We start from the raw sequence: 15,515 nt of genomic DNA on the forward strand, positions 1-15,515 counted from the left end.
AAGCAGAAACTGTTCAATTCCCAAAGTTGCCAGAAGAAGATAATGCTTCAAAACTTATATGCTAGTGGTTAGAAGTGTTTGCTCTTGTGTATGTTTTCAGTTTTCTGAATGTGAATATTTAGCTTGCGATATTAAATGGATAACTCTGTATGAGAGAACAGAAGTGATGCTACAGGCTTAGGCTTAAGCGTTAAAAGGACTCATTTACATGCACAAGAATAAGCTTATAATTGGTGGGTTTTTTTATAGTATCTTCTTGACTGCTGCCCTGGGTTTTCCTGAAGCTCTAATTCCTGTCCAGCTGTTATGGGTAAACCTTGTGACGGATGGTCTCCCTGCTACTGCTCTGGGATTTAATCCTCCTGATCTTGATATCATGAATAAGCCACCACGCAACCCTAAAGAGCCACTGATCAGTGGATGGCTCTTCTTCCGTTACCTAGCTATTGGATGTAAGTAGTAATAGCTTTTTGTTTTTTTTAAGTAAACTTAGGCAGGTATTTTTTTATTTTTTGAGATCCACTTGAAAGCAGTTTGTCTAATCTCCTTGTATGCTGAAATCTTGAAAGCTAGCAATAGATATTCTGTGGAACTGGTATTCTTCCTTTGTTTTGTTTTGAGATTCACACTTTTGCTTGGCATGTTTGCAGACAGTGCCGTGATAGGAACAGTAAAGTTATGATTTATTTTGGGGTTTTTTCCATTGGTAGCAACTGAAGCATCAAAAGCCCTAGTTGTATAACATCAGTGTGACATTCACCACTTCATCAGAATCTTTTGATTTTTGACAACTAGGAAACCCTTAGAAATTTTATAACTGCCGTAGTGGATTAGACCTTCAAAATTGTCTGATGGTGGATGGTGTTACAGTCCTCAAAAGAGAGAAGGCCTTCAGGAGTAGATGAACTTAGGGCTGAGTCTGACCTCTGTTCTCAAGAAGCCACCTACTTGCCTTTTACCATTTGCCTCATTCCAGCCTGAAATACTTTTTAGCTCAAAGCATTGAGACAGCAGACTTCAGCTTGTCCATGCAATAACTGTCAGCCTTAGGAAGATGAGCATGTTGTGGGATTGGGAGTGAAGAGCCAAGACCAGCCATTAGTGAATGCGCACCTGCATTAGCTGTTGAGGTTGTATGTAGAACTACTTCTAAATCTGAAAATGGCTACTGTCATGTATCTAACCTAGCATTTTTGTGCTTAAGTAGAACAACACAATAGGTTTGCTGGCCTGGCTATAATTGGGGAAAATAAAGGAGTATCAATTTATTAAATCAATGAACATAGATTTAAACCTTAAATATAGCTATAGTACTGTAAAGCTAGAATAAGTATCTATGTGGGTACTTACTGTACACTGTCTTCATGCCTGAAATTGTCATCTTAATTGTCCTAACCGACTTCGTAGATCTTGAAGTGAGTAAACCTCAGTATTAGTTAATGTAAGTACAGACACATTGGGTTCTGGGAGGAAAAAAGAGAAATTGCAGGTTGATTACTCCAAGTGATACCCTTGTTTACCTTAAATTCTAGCTGTCAGCTTCCATAAGCAGATAACAGAATCTGTCCAACAGTACAGTATTTAATGGTTATTTAAGTTACAACTGGTGGAGCAGATTTATTGCATAGGAGATAGATTAATTACAATATTTTTTTACACTACTGAAAGTTTTGAGGTAGAAGTTCAAGTGTGGCAAGTGAGATCTTGCATGCAGTTCACAACACTGAAAAAAGCACTTTGTTTTCTTTAAGGTTATGTTGGCGCTGCCACAGTGGGTGCTGCTGCATGGTGGTTTATTGCTGCTGATGGTGGTCCAAGAGTTACCTTTTATCAGCTGGTATTTGCTCAGTTTAATATCTTTGGGGGAGAGGGGAGGTACATGCTTCTTTCATAGTTACTTAACTGTAGAAAAACAGTAGGTTACAGAAATTTATACAATGAGATGTTTTCAGACTTATTACTGTAAAACTTCATCATACTTAGTCTTAATAATAAAGCTCAAAGGTGGAATACCTGAGCTTCTAAACAGTTTGAAGGACTAATTGTTGTCTTGTAAGTAAAAGACTAATGGGAATTTTTCTAAAGCTGGCAGAAGTTTAAAACCAGTGCTTTTTGGAGTCATATTAGAAAGTTTTGGTTTTGTAATACTTGCTGCTTATTTCATAATTGCCTGTTTTACATTGTAAAAGTTAACAAGCTGTGAAAACTGAGTTCACGTTGTTCTGTTCTAGAGCCATTTTCTGCAGTGCAAAGAGGACAATCCAGATTTCTCTGGTGTTGACTGTGTGGTTTTTGAGTCTCCATATCCAATGACAATGGCTCTTTCTGTACTTGTCACCATAGAGATGTGCAATGCTCTCAACAGGTTTGTATATCCAAATAGGAAAGCAAAGCTGCTGCTAGCTTATCCAAAATCCTACTTTTTGTGCAATTTGATTCTTAGTGTATGGACAGCTCAACTAATGAAGAATGAGTCATACTTCCTTTCTGAATCCTGGTAGTGCAAACAAAATTACTCTCTTAGATAACATTTGAGATCTGTTATCATAAGGTATATTTTTAAGTCTGCCAATTCACTCTGGTATTGTACTAAGCATGAGCAACTGAAATATTTTCCATTATTTCTAATCTAAGCTTAATCAATCAGATTATCCCTCCTATGTTGGTATAAAGTGATACCAAGGAGAACTAAAATAAGAATGCTGAAGATATGGAAAATAGTTTTTCTTGCCCTAAGGGAGTGTGGGTTTAGCCAATTAATATTAGATTATAAATGGAAACCACTAAATAGCACAATGTCAAGGGTATTTTTCTTCAAATAGCTTAGAGGTCAGTTAATTTAAAAACAAATAAACTTTAAATACAAGCGTACTGCAGTAGTCCTACATAGTAAGATACTGCTCTACATCTGATGTTCTGGATCTCAGCCTCTTCTGCAGCATAGCCTAAATGCAGCTTGAATCGGAAGAGCAGAATTAAAGAACCAGCATTAAGAAGCTGCAAGTACTTGACCCTCTGTATATCCAGTCTTTAAGTGAACTTCAGAATTGGATGCACTAGGTCCCCCGGCATACAGTAGACTGGGAAGGATTCTGTCTTATGCTGCCATGCCCATCTTTGCCTTACTCCTCCCACGGACAGGATGTCAAGGTCTTAGTGAAAAAGGTAGACTAGATCAACAACGAGCAGAACACACAAAAGCTTTCAAAAAATAAATGTGAGGCTGAACTGTGACTGCTTTGCTAAGCAGACTTCCATGGTAGTTTAAAGTTGCAACACAGATGCCAAGATATGGTTTATCTATTTCTTTCCTTAATGACTGGGATAATTGTGACTTGGCATGCTGTTTTTCTTTCCAGCTAGTTTTCTGATGTACTGAATTTTCTGTTGATGTCTTATGTACACATGTGTACCATGTTTCTGTTGCAGTCTATCAGAAAATCAGTCCTTGATGAGGATGCCCCCATGGGAAAATATCTGGCTGGTGGGCGCTATTTGCTTGTCCATGTCACTCCACTTCCTTATCCTTTATGTGGAACCGCTGCCAGTAAGTCCGTGTATCTTGTACCCATCCCTGAACTTGGAGATAGAGCAAAAACTTGTCTGGAGCTTAAGGCAAGGGATGGAGGGGGAGAAAAGATGTAATGCTTGGCTTTTCTTTCAGATTATCTTCCAGATCACACCTTTGAATGTGACGCAATGGCTGATGGTATTGAAAATCTCACTACCTGTCATTCTGCTGGATGAAACACTTAAATATGTGGCCCGTAACTACCTGGAACCTGGTAAAGATAGTGTGCGGCCTGCCACCAAACCATGTTCTTTGTCAGCATGCACCGAAGGAGTTTCCTGGCCGTTTGTGTTCATTACTATGCCCTTGGTTATCTGGCTTTACAGCACAGACACTAACTTTAGTGATATGTTCTGGTCTTGACTGACATGGTGACAAGTTTTACATTAAAAGAAAAAGTTTAACTTAATTTTTTTATTGTTTAGAGCAACTGTCTATTTCTGCTGAATTTTCACATGAACATATTTGCCGGTGATGGAGGTTTCATAATCTAGATTTTGGTTTTTTGCTTTTTCTGACTTCAGTGGGGGCAATATATTCCTCTTTTATACACAGTTAAAGTGTCCATTGACATGTACAGAGAACTAACACTATTTTATGCAAATATTTTTTTGTAGATGAAAAGCATGTACAGTGTTCTGTTCAATAGTCTATTCATCATGTAAAAAAAGTAAATTTTTTTTTTGAGCCAGCGGACACTATCAAACTAAATTGGCAGCAGATTTTAGGGAATGAATGTGTGTCGTCTAAAACTAAAAAAGCATGTAACTGTTTGTCTTCTGCATGATCATCCAAACTTAATATGTCATAAAGTCAGGTTTTATTCATAAGCAGAACTTTCTGCACTGGGTAGAGAGTACTGCTACCTCAGTCAGGATTTCTTCTTGGGTTCCCCTCTTCCTGTTCCTCACTCTCGGTTCTTGACTGTCCTTGTTTACACCTGTTTCTGTATGAGGTATGCCTAACCTTGCTCGTGCAGAAAATATCATTCCAGGTGCAGCCTGCTGGGGTTCTTCCATACTTTCAACACACATAGGGTTGTTTTTTTTTTAAGATTATTTATTTAAGTGTCTATTGTATTTTATTGTAACAGACCTTATTTTGCCAGTGTTGCCCATTATGCAGGGATAGGGAGGGCTACTTCTATCTACTTAAATCTAAACCAAGCCTTTTTAACAAACACAATCTGTTTTAATTCCAAAAGAGGGTTTAAGTTGGGTTTTAATACCTTATTTACGTGTGTCAGATCCTTTCTTTTTCTCTTCCCCACCCCCCCGCTTTAAGATCAAACCTTGTAATGAGACCTGGAAAAATAACTTGCACTGCATAGTTAGAAATTGGATTTCCTACACTTAGGGCACTAATAATCAGAGTTGTGTACATGGAGTTACTCTGCTGGCCTGTTGTTAGCCTGACTTGAAGTAACAAGCTCGTGTGTGTTTTTTGTAAAATCTGTAAATAGCACATGACCAAATTGAACATATTGTATAGAACTATTTTTATTTTAATGTGGCACTAACCACCTTCATTATTACAGTAAATGTTAAAGCATGTTTTCAAATTCAGTCCTGTATCAACAATGTGTAAGTCATTAACAGTCCTAACTGTGGTGTTTTTCTCCAATGCCTTCCAACTTTCATCGACTAAAGTGAGTATTTTTCTTCCATTTCACCATGCCAGTGGTGACTTGCTGTAAAATAGCATATGCTGTATACATGTTGAAGAATAAATAGTAATTTCCTTCATTCCCATGCTGTGTTTTGTCAAACTCTGCTGTGCTACATTATTATCACCACTTTAGACTCTTTGTTTTGTGGTCTGAAGCTCAAATTGCTGATTCCAAAGGCAAAGCACTTGCTTTTGGTTTAGTGTATTTTAGGTCTTGTTTTATAGCACCCAGGAGCCTTAGTGCCCCAAGATCTTAAAGCTTTTGGTCTTAAGTTTGAGATAAAATTGGACAAATCTGTAACTGAAGACAGCGACAGCTGTTCACATGAATGTTTAGTGTCCAAAACACTCTGGTACTTGTGGTCAGGTGCTGGTTTACTCCAAAGCTTTTTCCTGCCCTGAAACGGGGGATGCCCCTCGGAGCTGACCACCCTTCCCCTGGTCTCTGGTATCTGCAGTGCTCAAAGTGCTGGCACTCCTCTTTGCAACAACAGCTTATTGTTTCCAGTAAGTGGAAACACTTTGTACAATGGTCATATGAAAAGACAAAAGAACAGTCTCAGCTTAACAGATAGTCTTTGAAAATTGTACTGGGGTCATTATGTCTTTGTAGAGTAGCAGGTGCTGTGTTATCTTGTGCTGGCTCAGTCTGCTTTAGTAACCAAGTTCAAACAGCTTTCTGATTCCTCATAGAGGAGAATGATAGTTAAAAGCTATGTTGTGTTGGTGCCAGCTGGAATCCAGTGAGCACAGATAATTCTCTAGATTTCAAGCTTTCTAATACAGATGCTAACCTCAAAATACACAGACCCTATCTGAAACTCCACTGCATTGTGAATACCCACTGTTTATATAGACTTTGACTTAAGTTGATGCTGAAGTGACTCAGGTAGGGGAGCTGGACCTGATGATGTACATGTGTTTGCTGAACTGTAAGCATTTAAATACTGTTGAATGCCCTCTTTAGTGTGGAAGAACTTGTCTTTGCCAGACTAAGGTTTTGCATACCACAAAATCAATGGCCAGCACTGGCCACTTAGTGTATCAATAATAAATGAGGAATCTGAGACTTGTCCCTCTTTCTTGAAACAGGAAACTAATAGGTCATGTGAGTCAGGATTCCTTGAGATCAAAATATGTACAAATTGGAAACAAATGCTAGCAAGTTAGTTGTATGTGGTCCCGACATAATGGACAAACTTTTTCCAGGGCAGGAATGCCACTGAATCTTTGAACGCTGGTTCTGAGTGAACTTCCAGAGCACCATGTTGGTGGGCTTTTTAAAGCCATATATCTGACTGTCACCATGAACAATTCTGCTTCTTGTACAGTCCTATTCCTGTCTATTATGCCAAATAATCCTGCTATACACCCCCTTTTTCCCTGTCTCTAAGAAGCTGAAGGGGAAAATGACAATAAGTAGAATTCAGTCTTCAACAACTACTTTGTTGGATCTCTGTCTGTGTTGAAGATAAATCTTACTGCTTGTGTCATGGATTTCCTTACATCTGGGAGCTCACTTGTATCGCATGTCTTGGGGGCACTTGCATTAGGGCCTTGTGTTCTTGGAGTTTGCCTTTGAAAGCTGGATGACTGGTGGCTAAATGGAGTGGCATTCATCCCTACAGGCTCCTGAGGTTATGGGAACAGTCAAGTTTTAGAAGGTGTTCCTAAAGAGCCCAGGCATCTTAATCTACCCTGTTTTTCTTCTATTTGTCCCAGTCTTGCTGTCTAAATTTTCCTGTAGAAATGGAGCAATAGGGTTCCCTAAGATGAGCACTTACTTATCTCAGGTTCAATGGCAGCTGTTGCTATGCTTTCAAGTACTCTTCTTTTTTCCAAGTCCTGCCACTCCCTAGTAAATACCAGCCTTGTGGGGTCTGGACTGGCCAAATGTTAAGACCTACCATGAGCTTCCTCCTAGGCAGTGAAGCATCCTGCCCTGAAATCGCTGTCTGTTGCAAGCTTCCTTGTGATCTTGGAGCTGGAGTGCTGTGGATCTGGTCTTAACCTTTCTCAGTTGAGTAGGCTGTGGATAGTTGCTTGAGTGCATTTCTGATATTAGAATAGCATAAGGCAACTGATGGCTTGGCTTTTCAATTATAGAAACTATGGAAATAACAGTGCAAAGTTAGTAATGCACTGCAAGAAAACGTGAACTAAAATTATTATACTTAATTGTGTAGATCCTGCCATTCTTTAGCTGTCAGTCCTCTCATCTAGGGAGGCCAAGAAGAGAGGACTTTTCGATTTAGAATAGACTTACTTGCCAAGATGTCCAAGTTGAAACTCTCGCTTAATTTCTTTGTTCCTGACATAGTTCCTCCCCAACCTCCTCACTGTACCAGGGTCATCTGAGGATAGAACTAGGTAACTCCTATTTTAATGTGTTAGCCCTGTGAATATGTAAATGGAAGCACTTATTTAAGCAGAAATAATGTAGAGTTACCCAGGCTTTATCTCCCACACCATTTTTAGAAAATAACTTTATACTTTTTGTTTCCCTTTGCTCTCATCTCACTGAGCTTTTTCATCTCCACTGTTTTCTGGATTTTTTTAGTGTCCTCACATATCAACTTATTTTCTAGTGCGAGAGGTATGTAAGACTAGTATCAATCATGTGATTGATGCTACCTTATGCTCGGAACAGCAGGGATGATATCAGCTTATGCTGGGAAACCAGTGGGGTTTGGTATGAGAGCAGCTCCTCCTGAATTCAGTGTTCCGTAGCCTGGTCCAAATCAGAGCAAAGAAAATGGTCAGGCAGCTGCAGTCATAGGTCAAATATTTAGACAGGGGCTTTTATCTTCATAGTGCCTCAGGCCTCTGCTTTCAAATCAGAGTGATTCAAAGTACTGTTGAGAGCTACACAACGAGCTGCTCCTTTGTGCTGGCATCCAAGCAATAAAAATAGTTCATACTTGGTTTCCCAAACTATTATTGCAAATAAATAAGTCTGAAAGAGGCTGCAGAAAAATATATGCCAGTCTGTCAAAATGCTATGAGGCTTATGTTTGTAGGGAGGCTATTTTAGAGAAGGCTAATCGTAAGAAAATGAGGTTTTAATCTGATGATAAAATGCAGTACAGCAGTCCTCTGTCACTGTTCCAAGAACACAGCTGATGCACAGAATATATGTGGTAAACAGCTTAAAGATGGTTGAATTTGCTGAGATGAAGGGAGGTAAAACTGATACAAAGTTGTCTGTCTCTTGCACCTGTCTTGTTTACTTTTTTGCACTTCTAACCATTAACTGTTTCCCTAATCTCTGCTAATTACATCCTTAATTACATTAATATGCATTTTCAAATCTTAGCAGGAGAGCCTAAATTTTATAGTGTTGAAGCAGTGTTTTGAAGAGCCACCATCAAGTTCTAGGGAATGAGAGTACACTGTTCTTCTCTCCTAGACGCAAGGCTAACCTTTTGCTGTATTTTAGGGGTAAAGTACAGTAGGAGCTTTATTACGTTGTACTCTACCCTTTGCCTATGCATTAATCTGTGTAGTTTAATGACTTCTTCAAAGCTTTCCTACTACTTCCCAGAATAAGCTGCATAACTTGGAAAAGGGACATTGTTAGGTCACTTTGGGGCCAAACTTGTAATATAATGCCTTGATTAGAAAAACACCCCTACAGTTCTTAAAAACTTGAGCTCAAACTGTGTAGTAGGGAACTTGAAAGTAAAAATTACAAATAAGTGAGACTTGTCTATTGCCACTAGTGAGGCAGAGAAAGGCAAAAGCTCTCTAAATATGTCTGAATTTTTTGCTGCAGTCTTCTGTAGGAAGTACTGGCTTTGCTGATGATAGAGAGCTCTGCTGCATTCAGAAGAGCTGAGCCATAATCCAGAGGTTTCTGGGCTTTAAGAACAGAGTAACCTGAGAGTGTCCCTTCAATGACAGAGCAGCCAGTTACCAAACTTAACATTCTTTCTTCTGTCACTGTTGATCTTAGTCTTGCTTGTATAATGATACTTAGCGTTCATCCTTTCATTAACTGATGCCTTTTCTTTCTTTCCTTTTCAGCAATACTGGAGTAATCGCTTCCTAAACAATTTTGCAGAAATGTAAGGTTGTTTTGTTGCGTGCATGTGTTTTTAGCAACACATCTACCAAAACTTCTGCATGTATCATGTGTAAAGGTTCTTTGCTTTCCCTAAAACAAAACTCATTGTGTTCTCTGTGGAAGAAATGTGTGGTACCATTAGGACTTCATTATACAGATGTACAAACGTGCAATATAGCTTACTGAATTGGAAACTCTCTCCAGAGAAGTTTGGTTTCTGTGCTGCATGGAGAAGAGTTTGTTTATCCTTGAACAAGAATTGCGGAGCTGTCAGCCAATTTTCCATATTTCTGTATGTAAAATGTCAAGTTTATACAATGTACAATATCAAAATAATGCATGCCTTTGGTTGTAGACAAATCTTTCTCTGTATTGTATCATCCAAACATACTACTCTAGAACAGCTTATGTACAATGCTATCCTATTTATAAAATTAATTGAAAAGATTACAGATGAATGTTAAACCATAAGCCTCCAGTTCCTAACTTTGGATTTTTTTATCATGTGTGCAAATCAACCTCTTTTGCACTGTAATGTAACTTATTTAAATCTAAGGCAGTAAGACAGATGTTGGTGCAATACAAAATATTGTGATGCATTTATCTAAAAAGCAGCAACCGACTTAGCCAGTTACCACAACTGCATGTATGACCTTTAGAAGTTGTAAATAAGATCAATTGTCTATTTACATGCTGTCAGTAAGAAGCATCACACCTAGTTTCATTTGTATCAGGTAAATAAATTTATTCTACAATACATACTTTGCGTGTTATTTTATGCACTTTGTTTTCTGCAGGTACATGCGTACATACTTCAGCGTTCTCTTATAGTAATGCCAGGATGACACTTAATAGCACCAACACCATTGCAATCTTTCCTCCTAGAACTATGCAGATGCCAGCTGCTCTTCCGGCAGTATTGACCTCCTTGCTGGTGTGATTTCCTCTGTCCAGGGGCTTGTGTGTGTGTGTGTGTGTGTGTGTAAGGGACACTGTCAAGTACTTTGATCACTCAGTTTTTTTAAAATGCTCCATTGTTTGTAAAATCCCTCTGAGAAACTTAAAATAAACATTTCTTTCCCAACTACATCTTTATTTTTTTGTCCTTTTCTATTTTCTAAATTGCCCCAACCTGAAGTAGCTGCTAGTCTCTTCCCCTGTCCATAGGCAATAGGAAGAACTACAAAGCACACACTACAAGTAGCCTGCTGGCAGTGCTTCTGTCTGTTATGGCTTACTCCATTCCCCAAACCATGGCTATTCTGCAGCAGCGCAGCTCCTGTGACAAGCTCGGAGTGCAGGCTCAGTGTTAAGTCTTTGGCAAGACTAAAGCACCCCAAGGGCAAAAGCTGGATTTTCTAAGTAAGTGTCCTGTAACACTCTGCTCCAAAGCCCATAAACTAAGTTTTGTTTGGAGTAAGAGGAAGGGGAGCCTCTTGACTTCAGCCAGCTTCAGTAATGTTTTAAATTAAGTGTAATGCCTCTCAACCTCCAGCGTGTGATACCAGCACACTTGCTAGCAAAGCATTATCCAAATGAGGTGATGTGTCGGAGACCCTTCAAACACAACCCTGTGAGGTTTAAAAATACTGGGGTTGAATTCCGTTGTTCAGTGAACCATAGCATGGTGGAGGATGCATTAATACCTAGGGCTGAAGCGCTTGTGGCTGCTTCCTACTATGGTAGTGTTGTAAGCGAGCTGAGCTCTGCTCCTAACCTCTGGGCTGGGGCTGTCAGAACCAAGTTCAGCACTCGGCTGTTATCTACAGCTGCAGCTCTTCCTGCTGTCTTATTTATAGCCTGTCTTCAGCACACACCAACAGCCCTGTCACCAGCAAACCTTCCCAGCTGGTCCACTGCAGACAGTACACCCAAAGGCAGTGGCAGGTTTCTCGTTAATGCTTATGCAGACACCTGAGCTAAATTATTAAAGTCATTTTTCCAGAACACAGTGGAAAAAACTGCCCCATTAGCACCTCTTCCCTTGTCATAACCTCTAGCCTTGCTTCAATTAGGAAGCAATGAGAGGAAAAGTGAGGCTCACTTTCTCAGCAGAAGGCAGATCAAGTCCTAGTTTCTCGGCCCTACACTTGCCTGTGTTGTACTAACACATCTGTGTGAAAGGTACTCCTGCTGCCCAGCTGATCTGCTGCCCCTTTTTTCAACTTGCAGAAATTCTTTCACCAGCACTGGCACCAGATGTAAAGATTAGTGATGATATGAAGTCATTATTCAGAAAATGGCTCTCGCTCCCAGTCTGTGCTGCTGTTGCAGCAAGTTACATTCCACGGATGGTTTCAGCATCTCTGCATTCAGACAGCACCTCGCTGGTGAGCGGAGCCCAAGCTCATAACTTATTTTTAAACATTTCTTTAAATTATGATCTGCAAGCTTAACTCATAACAAGTCACCCAAATGAACTGCAAGCAGCACTTTGGAGTACAGCCATATGAAGAAAACGTGACATTCAGTGCGTTGCTAGGTACTCGAGTGCAAGAGTATGTGGTAAGAGATGCTGAGATAAACAGCTTCATCTTCCCCTCCTCCTCCTCCTCTCACTGCAAACCCCTGGCTCTAAAGTGGTGCATGGATGAGCCCACTGACAGCCACAGAGCAAGGAAACAGTCCCCCACAGCTCAAGTTATTGGGCTTTACAGACATATTACATCAAACTGTAAATACAGAGGGGAGAAAATAGCCCTGTTTTTACATTAAGGTGAATTTGTGTATGATTGGAACTGACATCCACACCCAGGAAAGTGGGCGAGAAATGAGAAAAGCCTCTGGAGGAGGAGATGGCAAATTTTCTTCGCAACCTCAGATAGGAAAAAGCCACAGGACTGCAGAAGGAAGACCAGCAATCCACCCTCTGCTCAGTCGGCAGAGCTCTGAGCACCTGAAGAGCTCTTCTAAAATATTTCATCCCAACAATTTAACCCAATGTGGAAGTGCGGAGAAGCCTTTGGACATCAGTTTAGCAGGCTGAGGCTATATGCCTAATCAGGTCAAGTCCCTGCCCTTTGTTTAAACAGAGATGGTGGGAACTGAATCTAGAAGGATTATCCCCTTATAACTGAATCTAGAAGGGTTATTCCCTTCCCCCTCCTGGAGCAGCTGGCAGGGAATGGGCAGTATGATGGGAGCGCCTAGACACTTGCATTTGAATTAGTGCTTTTGGGGCAGTGCCAGCTTGGACATAAGCCAGACACAGGATTTTGCTGACATCAGCAACATTAAGAGAAGAGGTAAAAATTCTGGCTCTTCAGGCATGGCAAAGGAAAGGGCTTCTAGGCCAATTTTACATGTATAGGTTCAGGAGCCTGAGGAAAGCAGCTGAGAGACAGGGACTTTTCAACACAACGTGGTGTGAGCTGCCCTTCGCACGTCACTCAGCCCAAAGAGATTGTCCACGTCCCTGCAGACAGTCCCCCTGACTCTGAATGGTGGTCAGCCTCCAAAAACTGCTTGGTGTGTCCCATTCATCCTCTCTGAGGCAGAGATCAATTGAAATAAAGTTCAGAAACAACAAATGCCCAAAAGCTGATAAGCCCAGCCTGCTACAAACCCACTGCTATTTATGCAGGTGGCGGAGTCAATTTTTCCTACAGAGGCAGGCAAGGAACACTGCTTTACTGCTGGGCTAAGATAACATCAGCGGCTAACAACAATCAGGCTGCAACCAGCTCATGCCTTCGTAACCAAGTCACGCAGCTCCAGCGTACCGTGATTGCAAAACACCGAGCATTTTCATCTTGCGCCTGCTGCTGCCCCACATGCAGCGAGGCAGGACACCCCAGACAGAAGTCGTGACTGAAAAGAAGTTTCTCTTGTCACTGCCCTTAGCCATGACTTAAGCACGAACACGGACCTTCAGGTTAGATACGAGACTGACCTGCAGCAGGCAAACCATGGGCAGAAAAGCTCCCACCACCCCTTAACTCATCAAATGTGTGTCCTTTCCCTTCCTGGAAGAACAACCTCACCGTCCATAGCCAGGCTGACTTGGGGGGGCTGCCATGCCAACAGTGATTCATGGTGGAGCTCTTCAGCTTTCCAGGGATTCCTGCCAAATACTCGTCACCTCACCATGCTGCAATCAGCAATTCCAGACTTTGCTGTGGACACAGGTCACCTCTGGCTATAAGTTATGGATACCAAATCCTGTACCATTATAAAATCTAAGCCTCTGGTTTGTGGGCACTGTCAGCTTCTCGGGACATCCCACCAACGGGCTTTATGCTTTCGGTGAACTGACAGCACAAGAACCCAAGCCACAGCCACTCATGCATGCTCACAAACCAGCCGTCAGGTGCTGGAAATTTCAGCCTCAACCGGAGAGTATGGACTCATGATGGGCTGCTTTCCAAACTCCACGCTGCTCCTGCTCACAGCTCCCAAGCCTCTCATAGATTAAAAAACAACAAAAACAAACAAACAAAAAAAACCCCCAAACCAGAAGGAAATCACTATAGCATTGACTAGATCTCCACTCCTTCAGACAAGGCGTGCAAACACCAGGTGGCCTGTCAGAAACCAAGGCCAAGTTTCCAAAGCACACAGAACCTGCTTTAACAAGTCCTCTGCCTCCCAGAGTTACAGAAGATCCCTGAGCAGCACTGCTGACATTTTTTGCCTACATCCCAGCATTGCGTCAACCAGATTCCACAATAAAACAGCAAAAAGTTGTATGTGACATGCCAAAACGAGCCTGAAGAATGAATGTGCGTGCAGCACAGCACCAGATCCATATCAGCACATATAACTAAACCAGAGAAAGGCTACTGCTGCCAGTGGCTGGCTACCGCAGTGGGAAACCAGGCACTCATTCCTTTATTCCAGGTTGAAGGACAGAGCGAATAAAGGTGTTGAAGCACCTAAAACTGAAGTCCTGAATTCCTTTCTCAAGTTGATGCTGACCCTGGAGCACTCAGACTTCCCAGGATACTTCTCTCTTCTTCTTGGAAATTGCTCTAACTCCTGAAGTCGCTTTTCTGCATCTACTCAGAGCTGCAATGGTAGGACCAGCTCAGCATTTAGCTCTTCCCTACACCTTAATCAGGTTCCACGTGCTCATTAGGGAGGTCTCTACCTAAACCAGAAAGGCTTTTATCCAACAGATGTACTTTGAAAGACTAACAACATCCAACCTTTCACAAAAAGGAGCTGCTGATGCTCTGATCTTAAAGCCTAATGGGATTAAGAGCTCCCTTCACCAGCTGCACAGCAGGCGTTGGTCTTTGAAGTCTTTACCAAGACACTTCCATCTTGGTGAAAGCTCCGCTGGCAGCATCCCACCAAGCTACTCAGTTCCTCTTTTACTTGTCGCTAACAGCCCAGTGGAAAGGCAATTCTTACTGGGTTGGCACTGGGACTAGACTGGGGTTAGGAACAGGCCGTAGGCTTTCCCCTCCCCTCAGGGCAGGCGAGAGGAACGGCCAAGTTCTGCCTGTGATAGGCACTGCTTCCCTTTGTGCCATGGCTGCACACTCAGCAGGTTGGTGTCTGACCCAAGGAATCCCTGTAGGAAGTTGTATCTGTCTCTACACGTATTTAAGGCCAGATGATTGATGTTCTTTCCAGCACATAAAGCCACTGAATTCATGGCATGGATGGTAAATCACAGTGCAAAAGGAGATGAAACCCATCTGTTTCCTAATCACCCTTTTCAGGCAATAGAGGCAGCAGGTACAAAAGCAGAAATCAAAGCACAGCACAGGAGGGGTTAAACCCCTTTTGCAAAAACTCAAATATTTCCAGGGCTGGAGCGTTACTGGGTAGAAGGTCCTTAAAACTTCTCAGAGGCCAATATTTCCATAAGGGGAGCAAACACTTGACCTCCAGCCTTATCGAATTGGCCGAGTTTCAGCGTGACATTATCCTCCACAGAACACACACAAAAGTTCGCTGGAGCCACCACCTGCTTTCCTACCTATTAAAAGCCATCCTGGCAAGCTGAGGAAAGGTTGAAGTCTGTCTCCGTACCCTGTTCCTCCCCTTGTAACAGCCAGAAGCAACACGAGAATCCAGTAGCTACCCAGGCCAGCTAGAACTTAGGCTAATAAAAGAATTCTTGTTTCTTTCAGAGTAATGCCAAACTTTCCCTGTGTTAGTTAAATAGATACCTGCACTCCAGGCCACATGGGACTACCAGATCGACAGAGACAATTCAATCCATACAAACATTCTTCCCACCTCACTTTCACTACAGAC

General features: G+C 41.6%; 1 protein-coding gene across 2 annotated transcripts in view; it reads left to right on the plus strand.

Annotated features, from left to right (window-relative positions):
• Positions 1 to 10,394, plus strand: part of ATP2A2 (ATPase sarcoplasmic/endoplasmic reticulum Ca2+ transporting 2) — a 47,785-nt gene extending 37,391 nt beyond the window's left edge. The window contains exons 16-21 of one of the 2 annotated variants that reach the window (XR_011326635.1): positions 250 to 452; positions 1,752 to 1,837; positions 2,232 to 2,365; positions 3,430 to 3,547; positions 3,665 to 5,219; positions 9,266 to 10,394. Coding sequence is in view for 1 of the 2 variants with exons in the window: in XM_069794757.1 (XP_069650858.1) it covers positions 250 to 452; positions 1,752 to 1,837; positions 2,232 to 2,365; positions 3,430 to 3,547; positions 3,665 to 3,785; positions 9,266 to 9,279 (676 nt within the window). In the remaining variant the exon portion in view is untranslated. The remainder of the gene's footprint in view (positions 1 to 249; positions 453 to 1,751; positions 1,838 to 2,231; positions 2,366 to 3,429; positions 3,548 to 3,664; positions 5,220 to 9,265) is intronic. The other variant, XM_069794757.1, reaches the window with a different exon arrangement.
• The last annotated feature ends 5,121 nt before the right edge of the window (positions 10,395 to 15,515 follow it).

This window comes from Haliaeetus albicilla, chromosome 10 (genome assembly GCF_947461875.1).
Source record: "Haliaeetus albicilla chromosome 10, bHalAlb1.1, whole genome shotgun sequence".
In the NCBI taxonomy this organism is placed as follows: domain Eukaryota; kingdom Metazoa; phylum Chordata; class Aves; order Accipitriformes; family Accipitridae; genus Haliaeetus; species Haliaeetus albicilla.